The 17,812-nt window shown below is 34.6% G+C and overlaps 3 protein-coding genes across 8 annotated transcripts; 2 read left to right on the forward strand and 1 right to left on the reverse strand.

Annotated features, from left to right (window-relative positions):
* The first annotated feature begins 3,371 nt into the window (after positions 1–3,371).
* On the forward strand, positions 3,372–10,391 carry LOC126681262 (CDPK-related protein kinase-like). Of its 2 annotated transcripts, none has more exons than XM_050376765.2 (11): positions 3,372–4,086; positions 5,743–5,873; positions 6,160–6,201; positions 6,302–6,410; positions 6,732–6,810; positions 6,917–7,213; positions 7,289–7,401; positions 7,723–7,830; positions 7,954–8,016; positions 8,098–8,265; positions 9,944–10,391. In XM_050376765.2, the coding sequence occupies exons 1-11, from the start codon at positions 3,562–3,564 to the stop codon at positions 10,082–10,084; spliced, it is 1,776 nt and encodes a 591-aa protein (XP_050232722.1). In that variant the 5' UTR covers positions 3,372–3,561; the 3' UTR covers positions 10,085–10,391. The 2 variants fall into 2 exon arrangements, with proteins under 2 accessions (XP_050232722.1, XP_050232723.1); XM_050376766.2 differs by lacking the exon at positions 3,372–4,086 and adding an exon at positions 4,977–5,229.
* A 1,712-nt stretch (positions 10,392–12,103) lies between these two features.
* LOC126680836 (pentatricopeptide repeat-containing protein At5g39710) lies at positions 12,104–15,450 on the forward strand. Of its 3 annotated transcripts, none has more exons than XM_050376063.2 (3): positions 12,104–14,724; positions 14,811–14,909; positions 15,015–15,450. In XM_050376063.2, the coding sequence occupies exon 1, from the start codon at positions 12,171–12,173 to the stop codon at positions 14,430–14,432; it is 2,262 nt and encodes a 753-aa protein (XP_050232020.1). In that variant the 5' UTR covers positions 12,104–12,170; the 3' UTR covers positions 14,433–14,724; positions 14,811–14,909; positions 15,015–15,450. The 3 variants fall into 3 exon arrangements, with proteins under 3 accessions (XP_050232020.1, XP_050232022.1, XP_050232021.1); XM_050376065.2 differs by having other exon boundaries at positions 15,030–15,450; XM_050376064.2 differs by having other exon boundaries at positions 15,037–15,450.
* On the reverse strand, positions 14,906–17,671 carry LOC126680837 (protein ALP1-like). 3 transcript variants are annotated; one of them, XR_007641291.2, is made up of 3 exons: positions 16,173–17,671; positions 15,219–15,296; positions 14,906–15,096 (listed from the first exon to the last, which is right to left on the reverse strand). XR_007641291.2 is itself a non-coding variant. In XM_050376068.2 (2 exons), the coding sequence occupies exon 1, from the start codon at positions 17,543–17,545 to the stop codon at positions 16,175–16,177; it is 1,371 nt and encodes a 456-aa protein (XP_050232025.1). In that variant the 5' UTR covers positions 17,546–17,671; the 3' UTR covers positions 14,906–15,096; positions 16,173–16,174. The 3 variants fall into 3 exon arrangements, 2 of the variants coding, with proteins under 2 accessions (XP_050232025.1, XP_050232024.1); XM_050376068.2 differs by lacking the exon at positions 15,219–15,296; XM_050376067.2 differs by having other exon boundaries at positions 14,906–15,296.
* Positions 17,672–17,812: the final 141 nt, after the last annotated feature.

A 17,812-nucleotide genomic window follows, 5' to 3' on the forward strand; every position in this document is an offset into this window, starting at 1 on the left:
TAAAATAAAGATTTTTTTAAATTTTTTTTATAATAAAAACATATTATATAAATATCTAAAATATTATGTCGAGAAAATTAACCCGAAAATTAAGGATCAGATAGATGAAATGATACAAATTTAAAAGTTTAAATCTAGATTTGTTCATGTGCCTTTTTTGATTTATAACCAAACACTTATCTCAACCAGATAAAAAGGAGCCAAATAATTATCAAAATGACAAATTAATTAGGTTAAAAATGTAATTTTAGAAATTGAAATACTATACAGGTTAAACTGAAAATGAAGGATCACATAATTAAAATGTATAATTAGCGATATAATGATGTATTAATCAAATTCATTGTTCAACCGTCTTTATCAAAAAAATGGGAAAAGTGATAGATAGCTATGTAAAAGAGATTAAATTAAAGTTACACTTCTATTCTTTTTAGTTTTTACCAACAAAGTGTTAAAGATTAGTGTCGTACAACTCGAAGAATAGCTAATATGATTCTGTCTAGTCTAAAGATAATAGTACAGTCATCAATTTTTTATTTTTTGTTTATTTATTTTATTTGTAATTAACTTTATGTTTATTTCAAATATTGTTTTTATTGTGATTTGGCAGAAAATATATATCTACTCCATATGATTTGATATTTAACTTGAATTTTAATATTTTATTTTATTTTAAATTAGTACTCGTGTTACTAAAAATAATAAAATGGACTCTTTTTCTATCATATGTTTATTTTACTGTCTTCGATAATGTGAACGTCAAGTGAACGATATGTGACGTACATGTAGAGTTTTATTAAATTTAAATAATTTATTTTTATTTAAAAATGAAACACTATAAAAAATTACAAATTGTACTCCGATTTAATCTTTTATAACATTAGGTTCCAAATGTAAACAAAAAACCATTAAATCTAATTTTTTTTGATGAATAAAGACATTCAAATTAAATTACAATTGGCTTAATACATCATTTGACCCCTAAACTATACCATTTTATTCTTTGTGACCTCTAAACTAATTTCATGTTCTTTTGAACCTCTTAATTCTTTTTATTACTCTATTTAACCCCTCATTCGGAATGTGCACACCACGCGCGATGACGTGGATAAAATTGCTGACATGACTTTGTTGACATGGGGTTAAATAGAATAAAAAAAATAATTAAGAGGTCCAATAGAACATTAAAATAGTTTAGAGGTCATAGGAAATAAAACGGTAAACTTTAGGCATCAAAAAATATATTAAGCCTAAATATTTTTTTTAATTTAAAATAAAAAATGATGTACTTTACATATCTATACTATATATAAAAGCACGGAGGGGGCGGGGACAAGCAAATTTACTGAATAATCCTTTTCAGTTTACTACTAAATAAAGGTTTTATAGTTATTAACTAATTAGTTATTTAATAAATAACTATTGTAATTAAAGTCCTAATTAGAATATGTAGCTAAATTATCTCCAATTTAACTTTTAGTATGTAAAAAATAACTAAATTGTCTCCAAATTAGTAGGAATACCTATCTTTTACTTTGATTGAACTACAAAATTAAAATAATGTATTTGGTCAATATATTATTATTTAAATTTCTATCTTATTATTTTTAAAGATATTATTAATAAAATTAAGTTAATTATTTAATTATAATTATATAAAACTAAAAGAAGAGTAAATTCAGTATGGAAAAAAATTTAATAACCGAATATATCATATTTACTTTTACAAAAAATTCTTAACTAATTTTATATTAATTATAAATAAAAAATTGGTATACTTACAATAAATATACTAATATGTTTATTGAGGGGTTACGTTACGAGCCACGTGCATAGCACGTAATGCGAAACTAGTTATTGAAAAATCATTTAAGGCTTTAAAAATCATGAAATTTAGCGTGTTTTCCAATTTTAACACAAATTTTAAAAATTCGGAATTGATTTGAAAAGTTTGAAATTGCAAAAAATTAAAACCTGGTGTATTAAAATTTTTAAAATTGGAAATTCGTGAAACACACTAAAAATTACAATTTTTTAAAAAAAATTAGTCGTTTTTTAATATTATCACAATTATGTACATTTATATATTATTATAATATCGTTAAAAATAGACAAACTTCATTTATCATTATTGAAATGTAAACAAATATTTATATGTACAAAAAGTTATATTATGTAATTATTTGACTAAATTTCAATATTTTTTTATTTTTCTAGAAGATTAAATGGATAAATATTAAATAATTATATTTTTGAGAAGGTTAAAGGGGTAAAAAATTATAAATTTGAAGGTGTAATAGGAAAATAAAATAAGTTCAGGGGTCAAATAGAATAAAATAGTGTAGTTCGGGGGTTGAATAGAACGATTTATGCATTTTAATTATCCTTCACGCGCTTTAAAACGTTTGAAAACACGTGCTTTTGCCATATTGGATGAAAAATGTCAGATCGGCAAAAATATTGCAGTTGACGGGTTAAATAGAACAAAAAATAAAGATAAGAGGTTCAATAGAATACCAAATTAGTTTAAGAGTCTCAGAGAATAAAAGTGTATAGTTTAGGGGTCAAATGATGTATTAAGCCAATTACAATTACAAGAATTCGAACCTTGGTCATTCTATACCATTAAATCTGAAGTCAAAAATACAAACCTAACATAAAGATCAATATTACATATTTAGGATAATTGATTCCGAAGATTACTGAATTTTTGAGTATTTTTATTTCAGTTACTAAACTATTTTTTTATCACTGAACTTTTATATTTTCTTATTTCGGTATTTGCCGATAACAAATATTTATGTGGCGGTCAAAATTTATTTATTTTTACCTGAAAACTTGTCATATATGTATAATTTAACTTAAAAACTTATTTTAAAGTAAAATTATATACTTGTGATAAATTTTTAAGTAAAACTAGCAAAATTTAGTTGCCACATTTCAACTTTCGGCTGCCATCTAAATATTTTTGGCCGAAAAATATCAAAATAAAAAAAATGAAAATTTAATGATAAGAAAAAGAGCAAATTACGTTAAGGTTTTTGAGATATATTATAATTAACAGTTGGATATCTCTTGTTTTAAAAATCTATTTAATGGTTTTCAGTTTTAATTTCGTTAACTGAGAGACTCTTTCGTTAATTTGAGAGACTGAATTGTTTAACAGAAATAAAATTGAGGGACCAAATTGTTTAATAAATTAAAAATGAGAGATTAAACTGTTCATGAAATATCAAATCGTTTAAAAGTAAATGTGGAAATTAAAATTGAAAGTGAAGGGGCTAATAGCTCTCTATAGTTATAACTATTTTCTGTTTTTTATTTCTTTAAAAAAACAATAAAATGAAAAGGAAAGTCATGTGCATGGCTTATGGGATATCACTGTACAGCTCACTTTAACTTAACAGCTTCTTCAAACTCCCCCCCTCCCTTCCCATTATACATCAACCACTTCTCTTCTCTCTTCACTCTCCCACCACCACCTCCACCATCACAAAATGCCATAACCACCGCCACCTCCACCGCCACCGCCACCACCACCTCCAAGAACCCAACACAAAAATGGGGTCCTGCACATCAAAGCCACCAAAACCAAACCCATACGCACCCCAAGAAGAACTCCAAAACCAACCTGAAAATGACCAATCAAACTCAAAATCACCATTTCCAAACATAAAACTCTCACCTTTTTTCCCATTCTACACACCAAGTCCTGCCCATCTCTTCAAGAAATCACCTTCAACAGGTTCAACTCCAGGCCACCGGAATTCTAATGCTAATTCAACTCCTATGAGGATCTTCAAGAAACCATTTCCTCCGCCGTCTCCGGCCAAGCACATTAGAGCAGTTCTTCGGAGAAGAGGACAGAAAAATAAGATGAAAAAAACAGGTTCAATTCCTGAAGATAGTGAAGATGATGGTGTTGAGTTGGATAAAAGATTTGGATTCTCTAAGGAGTTTAGTAGTAGATTAGAGGTTAGTGATGAAGTGGGGAGAGGTCATTTTGGTTATACTTGCTCTGCTAAGTTCAAGAAAGGTGATAAGAAAGGACAGCAAGTTGCTGTTAAAGTCATTCCCAAATCAAAGGTTATTTCTTTATGTTTTTGCATCTTCTTTATGTCAAATCTTTAATGACTAATCCGAAGCAATTACGGAGGTAAGGAATTCGGGAAGTTCAGAAAACCACTCATGATAACCCGACAAAGAACGGGCATATTGCGCTAAAATATGCGCTAAAATATGCGCTGCCTGATTTGCATTAAACGTTTTTCTCCTTTAGTGATTTTTTAGAATTGTTGATTTTAACTAGACTTGGATTTTAAGTTTGAATGGGTAGAAATGGCCTAATAGGCTATGTGGTAGAATAAAGTGAAAATCTTGTTTAAATTATTGTGATGATTAGTGTTAATGGTGCATATAAATTTGATGATTTGTGCTTTGAGTGTGATGGACATAAAGTAACAATCTTGTTTTTTAATTTTTGAAATACTTCTCTTTTATTTGGTCAATGGGGAAAAGATGATCTTTAGGCCCACTTCACTTTAGTTTGAGTGGCATAATATTACTGTATTAGATGTGTTTTTTATCCACAAATTTGGACCAAAATGCTGTGTGATCTGCAGCAATTAGCAATCTTTATGTTTGCCAGCTAATAAAACTGTGTACTCTAAATGGAGTGGGAGCTACTGTTCAAATTACTTCTGAGACTTGAGATTTGACAGTTGATACTAATGGATGAGGAAATGAAATGGTTCAGTGAGTGGACCTCATTGTTGAAAAGGATCAATCTTTTGTATGGGGTCTTTATTTAATGTGGGACCAAATTGACATGATTGTTTATACAGTGAATTTATGTAGTGCCCTCCATCAGGTTATGTGTACAATTCAAATTAGAAGGAGAAAAGTTTGTAGTTGGGTCCATCATGATTGAGATTGTAAGTTTTCTTTCAAGTGGGGAGAATATGATATACTTTTGTCTTTGTTTCGAAGTTTTTGTGTTTTAGTTCTCAGTTAATATAGTTTTTGAAGGTGGTTACTTTTCCAGTTAATTTGATGCAGTGGCACCTGCTGGTCCATTGTTAAATTTGGTGATCAAAATACCGCATTAACAGCAATGTCGGTGAACATTGCCTCTTTTATTGTTTTCATGCTCAACTAAGTACAGGACTTATAAAAGAAATGAGCTCTCGTACTTCTTTAGGATGAATGAATTGCTGATCACAATTTAAGGTTGGTTGAGTTGTAGCATTAGTATATTGAGTTATCGGACAAACTCACCCTACCTATATAAGCTTTCAGTTAGGTGTTTGTTTTTCGTGCGAACGACTCTTATTCTTCTTGTTTTATAGTAGAAAGAATGTCATAATGTTGACGGATTTAGAACTGTAGTAACTAGTAAATAAAAAAAGAAGCTGCAAAGGAACTTATTCATCTGGAAACATACGATGATGTTTAACTAACTTCATTCATACTGGATGTGGAAAATGGCTTATAACATGTTGTATTTGATTGTCACTGATTGTTAAAAACTTTAGAAATTTAATTCTAATCTTAGTTTTTTAAAGACTGCTGCTTATCTTTCTTCTCCTTTTTTTTTTTTGCCTATTTATTGTTAATATATGCAACTTTCAAATTATTTCACAATGACCTGGTATAAGTTTTGGGGTTTTGACATGCTCATTTCTCTTGCTAGTTAAGCTCTTACATGAATTTGTCTAATTTTGACATATTCTGCATTTCCAGATGACAACAGCTATTGCAGTTGAGGATGTGAGAAGGGAGGTTAAAATATTAAGGACTTTAGGAGGACATGGAAATCTCGTACAGTTCTATGATTCTTTCGAAGATGTCGATAATGTGTATATAGTAATGGAGTAAGTTTAAATGCACAATTACTTAAATTATCTTTTCAGTTGCTGTGAGTAAATTATTAGTTGATTAAGCCACAATTTTATTTCATTGATAATGCATGAGGGCCCTTGAGATCAATCCTTTATATTCCAATCTGTTCCCGTCTAGGATATGCATGTTGTTCTCTTAGTTTTTACTTATCCAGATCTATGATACAAATCATTTAGATGCATGTGCGTTTTCTGCTTTTCACAAGCATTATAAGATCTTTGACGATGTGGAAATTAATAATTTATGATGAAATTTCAGGTTATGTGAAGGAGGCGAGCTACTAGATAAAATACTTTCAAGGTAATTCTTTCAGGAGTTATATTTAATTTTTTAAGCTGCTCTACGTATATATTGTGTAACCCGTTTAACAGTTTGACTAACTAGTTTACAACCTTTGTAGGGGTGGGAAATATCCAGAGGATGATGCAAAATCTGTCTTGGTGCAGATTCTAAATGTTGTTTCTTTTTGTCATCTACAAGGTGTGGTGCACCGAGATCTTAAACCAGAGGTGAAGCTTCTTTCCATTTATCTTTCCGTGTTTCTTTATGCATGCTGAGGTAGTTGTTGCCGAGAAAGAAAATCAAAAGAAAGTAAAAGCATCTTTTTAGCATGCAATAATCAGTTGCCTTTCGCTTTTCTATATATCCAGATAATCTATTTGTTATGCTTGTTAAAGATAGAATCCAATTGCTTAGCAGCCAGCCACTTTTTTTCGTTTGGCTAGCATTTTCTATTGGACAGTTAGTACTTATGTCTGGATGATATGCTTTGTGCTGTTTTTGCCGTTCTTTCCTGTATTATAATCTAAATTATCTATTCTCTTATGTAGAACTTTCTGTATACTTCTAAGGAAGAGAACTCTCAGCTAAAAGTCATAGACTTTGGCTTATCGGATTTTGTCAGGCCAGGTTTGTCCGCACTGACAACATCTAATTGAGTTACTACTTGCTCCGAGTCTGTTATACGTGAATTGGAATCTCAACCGTGTCTCCAATATTTTATGGTGCTTTGCAGATGAAAGGCTTAATGACATTGTGGGAAGTGCATACTATGTGGCCCCTGAAGTCCTTCACAGATCTTATACTACAGAGGCCGATGTGTGGAGTGTAGGTGTCATAGCATACATCCTACTATGTGGCAGTCGTCCATTTTGGGCCCGGACCGAGTCTGGAATTTTCCGGGCAGTTTTGAAAGCTGATCCAAATTTTGAGGAAGCACCTTGGCCTTCTTTATCTCCTGAAGCAAAAGACTTTGTCAAACGTCTATTAAACAAGGACCCCAGGAAGCGAATGAGTGCTGCACAGGCTTTAAGTGAGTGCTTCATTTTCGTATAAGTTTCTGTCTTCACTGCCATTACAAATTACAGTTATGAAATTTTTCTTGCAGGTCATCCTTGGATACGAAATCATAATGATGTAAAAGTACCTCTTGATATCTTAGTTTTCAGACTCTTGAAGACCTATATGCGCTCATCTTCTTTGCGTAAGGCTGCTATAAGGGTGTGTATACATTTGTGACAACAAATAACCCGCAAATGTTTTGATATTCTGTGCATGTTAGTAGAAGTATCTGTCTCATATCTTTTATAATTTTGATGTTGTAGTTTTTGTTTTATCAGCTCTTAAATACTCGAGATAAATATACTTATTTCTCTTAACTTGCAGTCTAATCCTGATAACTTTGCTATTGAGACTTTTATTTCGAAGTTAAAATCCAGTATAACTATAAAACTGGACGACACTTTTTAGATTACTTTGAGTATTTAGCTTTTTGTTTCTTTCCTTATCATTAATCTGCCTTGTTTTTGGTATGTCTTGCAGGCATTGTCTAAGACCTTGACTGCAGATGAACTCTGTTATCTTAAGGCGCAGTTCGCAATATTAGAGCCAAACAAAAATGGGACTGTAACCTTGGAAAACTTTAAAATGGTTGGTTTTCCTGCTTCTTTTTTCTCTGTCTGATGTGCTAAAAAACGCACACTAAGACGTGAATATTTTAGATATCATACTGGATAACCAGTAGTTTGTTCTTTTTTTCGTTTTTGGGTGTAGGCCTTGATGAAAAATTCAACAGATGCTATGAAGGATTCACGCGTTCCTGATTATCTCTCCTCAGTATGGACCATTTGCCGTGTTTTTGTGGCAGTTCTATATTTTTTGTGGTTATATGTATCTAATTCAAACCTCTTTTGACAGCTAAATGCACTTCAGTACAGAAGAATGGATTTTGATGAATTTTGTGCAGCTGCTTTAAGTGTTCATCAGCTGGAGGCTCTTGATGGGTGGGAGGAGTACGCCAATCGTGCATATGACATCTTTGAAAAAGAAGGAAATAGGGCAATCGTTATAGAGGAACTTGCTTCAGTAAGTTGAAATTTTCTCGCATGTTAATCTCCAACAATATATGACAGCTTGATGTCTTACTGCATATTCAGTAGCTCCAAAAGCTGGTATATCCACAATCTTACAAACAATTCTTTGGACTTCATAAAATGTGTCTTTTTGACTATACTTAAAAGTTAATCATTATTGAACGTTAAAGAAGATGTGCCGATCCTTAATTTTCAATTGTCATTTTTTTTGCATGGAAACTTGTGAGTCCTATGTTTTTGGTTTCCGCTTCTAAAATTTAAAAACTTCATATTTTTAACCTATTTTTGTAAGAATTATCTTATTATCGTTCCCGTTTGAGCATTTCTAGTCTCAATGTTTCTGTTTCCATGCAACATAGATGGTTGTTCATATTATTCAATCTGCATCTAAGGCTGCTTGCTTGATTTGCCTGCTTTATGTTCTTTCTTGTATATTTTCCATGTCGGTATTGGCAACTTGCAAAAGAAGTTTATCCATGAAAATGGGCTAATAATCACCCATGGCACCTCAACTTTAGGGGTACGGGCGCTAAACCCCCTGAAGTTTAAAAACGGGCACTAAACCCCCTAAACTTTGTGTCGGCGCTCACAAAACCCCTTTTGGACGAAATATGACCAAAATACCCCTGGCGCCGTTTTTTCAGTCAACTGACATTTTAAAAAAAAAATTCTGACACTGTCATATCATCTGACACGTCAGAAATATATCTTAAAAATTTGAAAAACCCAAAATACCCCTAATTTAATTTAAAAAAAAAATCAAACCAACCCAATTTAATATAAACCAATCTATCAACCCAAAAACCGACCCAACCACCACCCCACCAACCGACCCGCCACCCGACCACCGCCGGAAAATTTTCCGGTCATCTTCTCCATTTTGAAGATGACCGGAAATTTTCCGGTCATCACACTGAGGAACAGATCTGTTCCTCTGAGGAACAGATCGCCGGACCTGTTCCTCAGAGGAACAGATCTGGATCTGTTCCTCAACTGAGGAACAGACGGATCTGTTCCTCAGTTGAGGAACAGATCTGTTCCTCAGTTGAGGAACAGATCTGTTCCTCAGTGAGGAACAGATCCGACTCTGTTCCTCAACTGAGGAACAGATCATCTGTTCCTCACTGAGGAACAGATCCGATCTGTTCCTCAGTGTGATGACCGGAAATTTTCCGGTCATCTTCGAATCGGAGAAGATGACCGGAAAATTTCCCGGCGGCGGCGGTGGTGGTGGCGGTTCGGGTGAAAGTGGTTTGGTTGGATGTTTTTGGGTTTGATTTGATTGGGTTGGGTGTTTTAGGGGTATTTTAGGTGTTTTAATTTTTTAGGGTAGTTTGGTGACGTGGCAGCTGACGTGGCGTCACTATTTATTTATTTTTTTTTTTGAAAAAAAGTCAGTTGACCAGGAAAAACGGCGCCAGGGGTATTTTAGTCATATTTCGTCCAAAAGGGGTTTTGTGAGCGCCGACACAAAGTTTAGGGGGTTTAGCGCCCGTTTTTAAACTTCAGGGGGTTTAGCGCCCGTACCCCTAAAGTTGAGGTGCCATGGGTGATTATTAGCCATGAAAATGCATTGATTATCTGACAGAGCTTGTGGAGTCTTTATATTGTCTTATTCGGACAAAATCAGAGCCACTGACAGTTTGAAATTTATATGACTTTAACCTCAGGAACTCGGACTTGGTCCCGCTATTCCAGTTCATGCTGTTCTTAATGACTGGATAAGACATACCGATGGGAAGCTTAGCTTCCTTGGATTTGTGAAATTATTGCATGGTATATCCAGCCGAACTGTAGCAAAGGCTCAATGATGATTTAGACGCGTGTTCTAATCTGCATTTCTTGTCGAGTAATAGGTTCGAAGTGCATTTCTTGTCGAGTATGGATGAAACTCTCGAGTCTTTATCAGTGGTTCCACGGCCCCATTCACTGCAGATTTAGAGTCTCCGGAGTTCGATTCTTGAAGGAGCAAGAATTGAGTATGATTGACTCAATTTACATACATAGAAAAAGAGATCACTAGTATTATGTTGTAAAGATATATAGTATAGTCTTGCATTCTAACACTCAGTTACCATTATTGATGCTTTATAATATATACATATTCTATTTCTTCCATTTCCAGTTCTTGCTTCCAACTTTTACTGCATTTCATTGAAGTTTTTCATTTTAAGGTTGCCTTCTGCACAGTAACCATCTTTTGAACTTTGCCTCTTTAATTAAAATTACTTTGTATTTGCCAAACCCATCTTTAGGACATGCATGTACTTTCAAAATTTTGTTTATCTGGTAGTTTTTTCTAATTTTTATCTTTATCTCGTCCCTGTATTTTATTTATTTTGATTTTTAGGTCCTTTTTTGGATGGAAATGGAGCGTGTATTACACTTACCGTGAAACGCGCGTGAGATCAGACTTAAGAGGGACCAAATAAAAAAATAATATAAGTTAATGAGTTAAAATCTAAAAAAAAAAAGACTAAATAGACATAAATTTTAAAATATAGGAGCCTTTTATTATTTTTGACATTAAAATTAATAATAACTTAACAACGCTTGAACTATGCTCCCACATCTTTTTTGTTACCGACCAGTTTCGTATCGGGTCACATTAGTGACCGGGCACGAATACGTCCTAACCCGCCTAGTCTATAGAGTCCGAGTTGTATCCAGAACTGGACGAGTAGACCACATATATACCGAAACATGACATCGCGAACCTCTCTCGTATTTCTCGCTGAACGTGGATAAACCACGATCAGCAGTTATCCATTTCTAATATGCTATAAATACTCCCATTTCAGCACTGAGCAAAGGTTAATCACTATTCATACCCTTAAACACTTATCTTCAAACTCTTGCGCAATATGTTGACTCATCGGAGTGGTTTCCAAGCTAAATTAGCCTGATTCCTTCTAACATAGCTCTCTATGCAGATTCGGGTGACCTTGTTCATTATTGGAGTTATCACTTCTGTTTATAAAAGAACCTATTAAACATAAAAACATATAGTGCATGAACCTATTGAATAATAAAAGAAAAAATATTTCTGCATAAACTAAAAAATTGAGATATTTTTTAAAAAAGCCCAATAATAAATTTTTAAAAAGGATCAGATAAACGAAAAACTAAAAATACACGGGCATATTGATGGGTTATACTATTGTGTTTTTTGGAATTTTTTTGGATAACAAGGATTCACTCCTCTAAGCCGAAATTTAAAATAACAATCAAACTCGTGATTTGGGTCACCCACAAGTCCATATACTTAGCAAATTCAGACTATGAGGTCTAACAACCCCGTCTCAACCATTCCATTTAACCAGAATTTGAATGATCATATGACTTTCATATGGATGAAACTTAAACCACTAGAATAAACTGGTGCACCGTTTGAATTTGATTTATTTCAAAGTATGTAGATTAAAATTTAATTTTGGTTCAAATCCTGCTAGGTTAAAAACATCTAATTGGTTCAATTAAATTAAAATAATTAATTTACTCATAAAATCAGTTGTTTGATTTCAAAAAATATGAAATAAAATTTTGGTTCAATTGGATTCTATTTAAAATATACACACCCTTAATTATAATTATAACATTTCAAATTATCTAGTATAAAAAAATTGTTATATTAAGTAATAATATAGGAAAATTAATTTTTCTAATAATTATAGAGTATATATATTCAATAAAATAAATAAATCATAAAGTGTTGTTTTTTATTACTTGTGCTTTTAATTCTACAAAAGTTTCCTTTTAAAAATATAAAAATAAATAGACCCTCCTTAAAATTATCAAAAAATAAAAATAAACCCTCCTTAAACCCACCTCAATCTTTCATCATCATCTTCATCATCTTCTATCATCTTCTTCTTCAATTTCCCTCAAGTTCCCAAAATGCCCCTCAAAAACCTCCAAATTCACCATTCATACTCTTCCCTCTCATCTTCAACCCACATTCATTTAGCAGAAAAAGCTCTAACCTTCCTCAAACGCCACCCTTACCATCTCAATTCCCTCACTACCCAATTTACCCCTGAAGCAGCTTCAAATTTACTTCTCAAAACCCAGCATGACCAAACCCTAATTCTAAAACTCCTAGAATGGGCCCAACCCCACCAATTCTTTAATTCTCAATGTAAATGCATTGCCCTTCACATTTTAACCAAATTCAAGCTTTACAAAACTGCCCAAACCCTAGCTCAGAGCCTAGCTCTTGAAACAGTTGATGATAAGGGTAATTTGGTCTTTCAATGCCTTAAAGATACTTACTTTTTATGCAATTCAAGCTCTGCTGTTTTTGATTTAGTGGTAAAATCTTATTCCCATTTGAATTTTATTGATAAGGCTTTAAATATTGTTGCTTTAGCTAAATTTAATGGATTTATGCCTGGTGTTTTGTCTTACAATGCGATTTTAGATTCGATAATTCGGTGTAAGAAACCGATTAGGTTTGCTGAGGAGGTTTACAAGGACATGATTGAAAGTGGGGTTTCTTTAAATGTGTATAGCTATAATATTTTGATTCGGGGTTTCTGTAGCGCAGGGAATTTGGAAACGGGTTTACGGTTGTTTAAGGAAATGGAGAAGAAGGGATGTTTGCCTAATGTGGTTACGTTTAATACCGTAATCCATGGATATTGTAAATTGAAAAGGATTGATGAAGCTTTCGGTTTGTTGAGATCGATGGGATTGAATGGTTTGGAGCCTAATTTGATTACGTATAATATGGTTATTAACGGGTTATGTAAAGATGGAAAGATGAAGGAAACAATTGAGGTTCTTGTTGAGATGAGTCGTAAGGGTTACGTTCCTGATGAAGTGACGTATAATACGCTTGTTAATGGATATTGCAAAGAGGGTAATATTCACCAAGCTCTTGTTTTGCATGCAGAGATGGTGAGGAACGGGTTATCACCTAATGTTATTACGTACACTTCGCTGATTAGTAGTATGTGTAAGTCTGGCAATTTGACTCGAGCAATGGAGTTTTTTGATCAGATGCATGTTAGAGGGCTTTGTCCAAATGACAGGACATACACAACAGTTATCAATGGGTTTGCACAACAGGGACTCTTGGACGAGGCTTACCGGGTTTTGGGTGAAATGATCCGGAGTGGATTCTCACCTTCAATTGTGACGTACAATGCACTTATTAATGGATATTGTGTTTTGGGTAGGATGGACGAGGCTATAGGACTGTTGCATGATATGGCAGGCAAAGGGGTATCCCCTGATGTTGTAAGTTACAGTACTATCATATCTGGATTTGCTCGTAATCAAGAATTGGACAGGGCATTTCAGATGAAGGCAGAGATGGTAAGCAAAGGTGTTCTTGCAGATTCAGTTACGTATTCGTCACTTATTCAAGGTCTATGTGAACAAAGAAGACTAGATGAAGCTTGTGATTTGTTCCAAGAGATGTTGACAATGAGGCTCCCCCCTGATGAATTTACGTACACAACTTTGATCTATGCTTATTGTAAAGAAGGAGATTTGAAAATGGCTTTTCGTTTGCACGACGAAATGATACATAAAGGGTTTCTACCTGATGCTGTTACTTACAACGTGCTTATTAATGGACTTAATAAACAAGCTCGGACAAAAGAAGCAAAGAGACTTTTGCTTAAGTTGTACTATGATGAATCTATCCCATCTGATATAACATACAACACACTGATAGAAAACTGTTGCAGTATTGAATTTAAGAGTGCCGTAGCTCTTGTGAAGGGATTTTGCATGAAAGGTTTGATGGATGAGGCCGATCGAGTATTTGAGTCGATGATAAACAAAAATCATAAACCAAATGAAGCCATTTATAATATTATTATACATGGTCATTGTAGGGGTGGGAACATTCAAAAGGCATATGATCTTTACAACGAAATGGTTCGTTTTGGTTTTGTTCCTCATACCGTGACTGTTATTGCTTTGGTAAAAGCATTATCCACAGAAGGCATGAGTGAGGAATTAAATCAAGTCATAGGGGACATTTTGAGAAGCTGCAAGCTTACCGAAGCTGAGCTTACGAAAGTGCTTGTTGATATCAACCATAAAGAAGGGAACATGGATGCAGTTTTAAATATGCTTACTGAAATGGCCGAGGATGGCCTCATTCCGAGCAGTGGTCCTCCTCGTAATGCTATGGCTAGTGGATAGTCTGTTTGATGGATTATTCATTTCCTCTGCTTGCTGATGTTCTATGAGTACATTTGTCCTGTTGAGGCTATGATGAAGTGAGCTGAATTTCATGCTTCCTCCGCTTTTGCCTTTCTACTACCTCGAGAGTTGAATGATGTTTTTCGTCGAAGAGAAAAGAGAAGAAAGAAGGAAGCTAATTCAATTTGAAGAAGATGAAGTTTTTTCTGAAGAGTTGATTAGTACATTAGAAGTTAGTGATGAAGTGTGAAAAGGACAAGAAGTTGCTGTTTATGTCATATATAAATCAAAGGTTGGTTCTTTATTTTTAAATTTTCTTTATGTTTAATTTCTTTGCTTTGATCCGAGATTTTAAGCTTTAATTTTTTTTCCCTTTAGCTGGTGAAATTGAATGACCCATGACTGTTGAAAAAATGGCTGCAATCAACCTTATGAAGCTGCCAGGTTACTACAGCATTCACCTGTCTCTACTGTAAGGTAAAATGCTTCTGCATCATCTTTTCATTATTTAATTATTATAGTGTTGGTTTCAAGCTTTAATGAGTTTTAGATATTCCAATATTTTTTCATCTAATTTTATAGTTCTAATCCGTGAAGTCTTCAGTCAAGGACACAAGCTTCTGCGTTACTTAAGCCATGTTCGGACTTGACTTCGAGATTTGACCTGAGAAAGAAGAGGGCTTTGGTCATGAAGGGCGTATGCTGATATGAATGATTCGGGGGGCATGAAGGGCGCATGCTGATATAAATGATTCCGAGTGCAAAGCAAATACCACCTTCCAGTACCTGCAATTTTGCTCTGAATCCTCCTCTTATAAGTACCGACAAAGACTTTCAAAGACGAAAGTTCCTCTAGTTCCCATGCTGTCCATAAACCGCAAAAGCGATATTATATTCTTTCAGCATTTTATTGTATACTTTCTAAAGTTGTATAATTTGTAAGTCAGCATCTTGTAACACAAGTCTCTTTTGTTCCATATTAAAATAAGCCAGAATATGCTAAGATTCAGCAATCAAACATCAAAGTCTAACTTTCTTCAAAAAAAGGAAATGATGTCCAGCAGATTTAGGAATTTAATCAGTCAGCTTATACAATTTCTTAAGAATTACTAGTACAGATGTCTATATCAGTGAAAACAAAGCAAACAAAGAAAATTAGAAGAATGATAATAAAAAGATGTGAATACAGTAGAGCAATAAAAGAAACTCACACCTTTACAGTCATTTTTGACTGATAATCTGGTCACAAACAAAAAGCTTCATGCATGGTGAAATCTGTGTTGCATTGAAATTTGTCGAATCATAGCATTTCGTTTTCATTTATAGATGAACTTCTAAAATCCATAGAGTGAAATAAAGATTCATGCACGTGAAAAGAAAAAAATGAGCGGTAACAGCCAACTTATGAGAAGAAAAAAGTTTGAAGATATCCCGATGAGAAACTGCTTAAAGCTGTACTAGAAACCACAAATCAACAAATATTGAACTCAATTAATATCAATATCAGAACAGAGATGCAGGGTTTTATAGTAATTCAGCACTGGCACCCTTCAACTCATGATTGTATTCAATTAGAAAATTATGTTCCAATTAAGCTTGTCCCATGGATATGAAAAATTGGTTACATATGAATTCGGTGGTACACAAATCTACATATCTAAAGTCAACAAACAAGTCGAAGAAAACTCACAAATAAGCTAACTACAAATTTTATGCTCGCATTTATATGGAAGCATATACCTCTATCTTGAAGAAAGCCTTTGGTGCAGATCGTCAGCCAATGCCTGCCTCAAGCTATTTCCCAAATAATGAAACGACTTCTCACTCTCCAGCACTCTAGCTGGAAAACCATTCTCGTCGGGCTCTTTCCAAATCTCGGGCTCAGGCTCCCGAGCAACTTGACATAAATTATGCAACACACAACACGCCACAATCGTCTGCGGTGCATGATTAAGACCCACATTCAAATCTTGCAAGATCTTCCACCTTGCCTTCAACAATCCAATAGCTTCAACAACCACAGACCTCCCTTTCATCAACATCCCGTCGAACAAATTCTGCGCAGGAGTCCCCGACCCATTCGGCGAAAAGGGCGTCATCAAAAACGACAACAAAGGATAACACCAATCTCCAACAACAAAAGGCCTAACATGATGACCCCTAACATTAATCACCTTCTCCCAAACGAGATCAGCCGACACAAGCCGATTATACAACAAACTATCCCGAAAATGCATTGCGTCATCCGTCCCACCAGGGACCTTAACACAAACATCCCAAAACACCTTCTTATGATCAGCAACAACCTGCATTAACACAGAAGGAAACCCGAATTTGCATTGATACAAATTTTCGCCATTTCGATCATCATTTTTCAAATTCCTAATCTTTATGGGACTCCCATCAATTGCACCACATATATTAGGCAATGAAGTAACTTCCTCAAAAGCTTGAGTAGTTTCAATCAACCTACGTCTACTAACCGGAATTTTAATAAATTCCGGATACAATTTAGTAGCTAACAAACGAGTAACCATATTCGTAATTTTCGAAATCAAATAAGGCTCGAGAGAGTACCGAGCAGCCATGGTTTTCGCCGAGTAACCATGAGCAAGACGCGACAAGACCATAGCGACCGCATAATCCGAAGGCAACGACAGATTCGAAGCAGTAATATGAGGCTTAAGCTTATCAACAACAGTAGTAAAAACCGGGTACGAAAGTCCGTACAGCGATCGCCACTGGGCGTCGCGAACCGGGGCCTCGAGTGACCAGATATGCTCGGTGGAGAGGGCGCGGAAGGCGGCGACGGAAAACGCGGCGTTTTCGGGAGGGGCGGAAGTGTCGGAGGGGGTTAGAGGGGTAGAATGGGAATTGGTGTTGGGGGTTTTGGGTTTGGGTTTGGTTTTGGAGGAGGCGATAAAGGAGAGGAGGGAGGCGATGGTGAAGAAAAGGAGGGGGGCGGCGGCGGAGGAGGTGGAGAGGAGGGAGGAGGGGGAGGAGACGGCGGAGGAAGGGGAGGAGGAGGGGGAGGAGAGGAGGGAGGTGGTTGGGTCGAGAGTGTTGTGGAGGTGGAGGAGATTGGATATCATCAGCAAGAATGATTCGTCCATTTTTGAGTTCTGTCGGCGATGGATCTCTCAGTCTCTCAGTGAGTCGGAAGCTTCAACTCTGTTTAGATCTTCTTCTTCCTTTTCTTTTTCTTTGAGTTGAACCCAAAATTTCGGTTCGCTCTAAGAAAATCGGTTTGGTTTTATCAACTTAAATTCCAATTAGTTTTCAAATTCTTCATATATATTTTAGGAAACTAAAAAAATAAGAGGTTTTTATATAACTATTTGAAAAATAATAATTATAAAAATACTAGTACGTAAATCTAA

This window comes from Mercurialis annua, linkage group LG5 (genome assembly GCF_937616625.2).
Source record: "Mercurialis annua linkage group LG5, ddMerAnnu1.2, whole genome shotgun sequence".
NCBI lineage: Eukaryota > Viridiplantae > Streptophyta > Magnoliopsida > Malpighiales > Euphorbiaceae > Mercurialis > Mercurialis annua.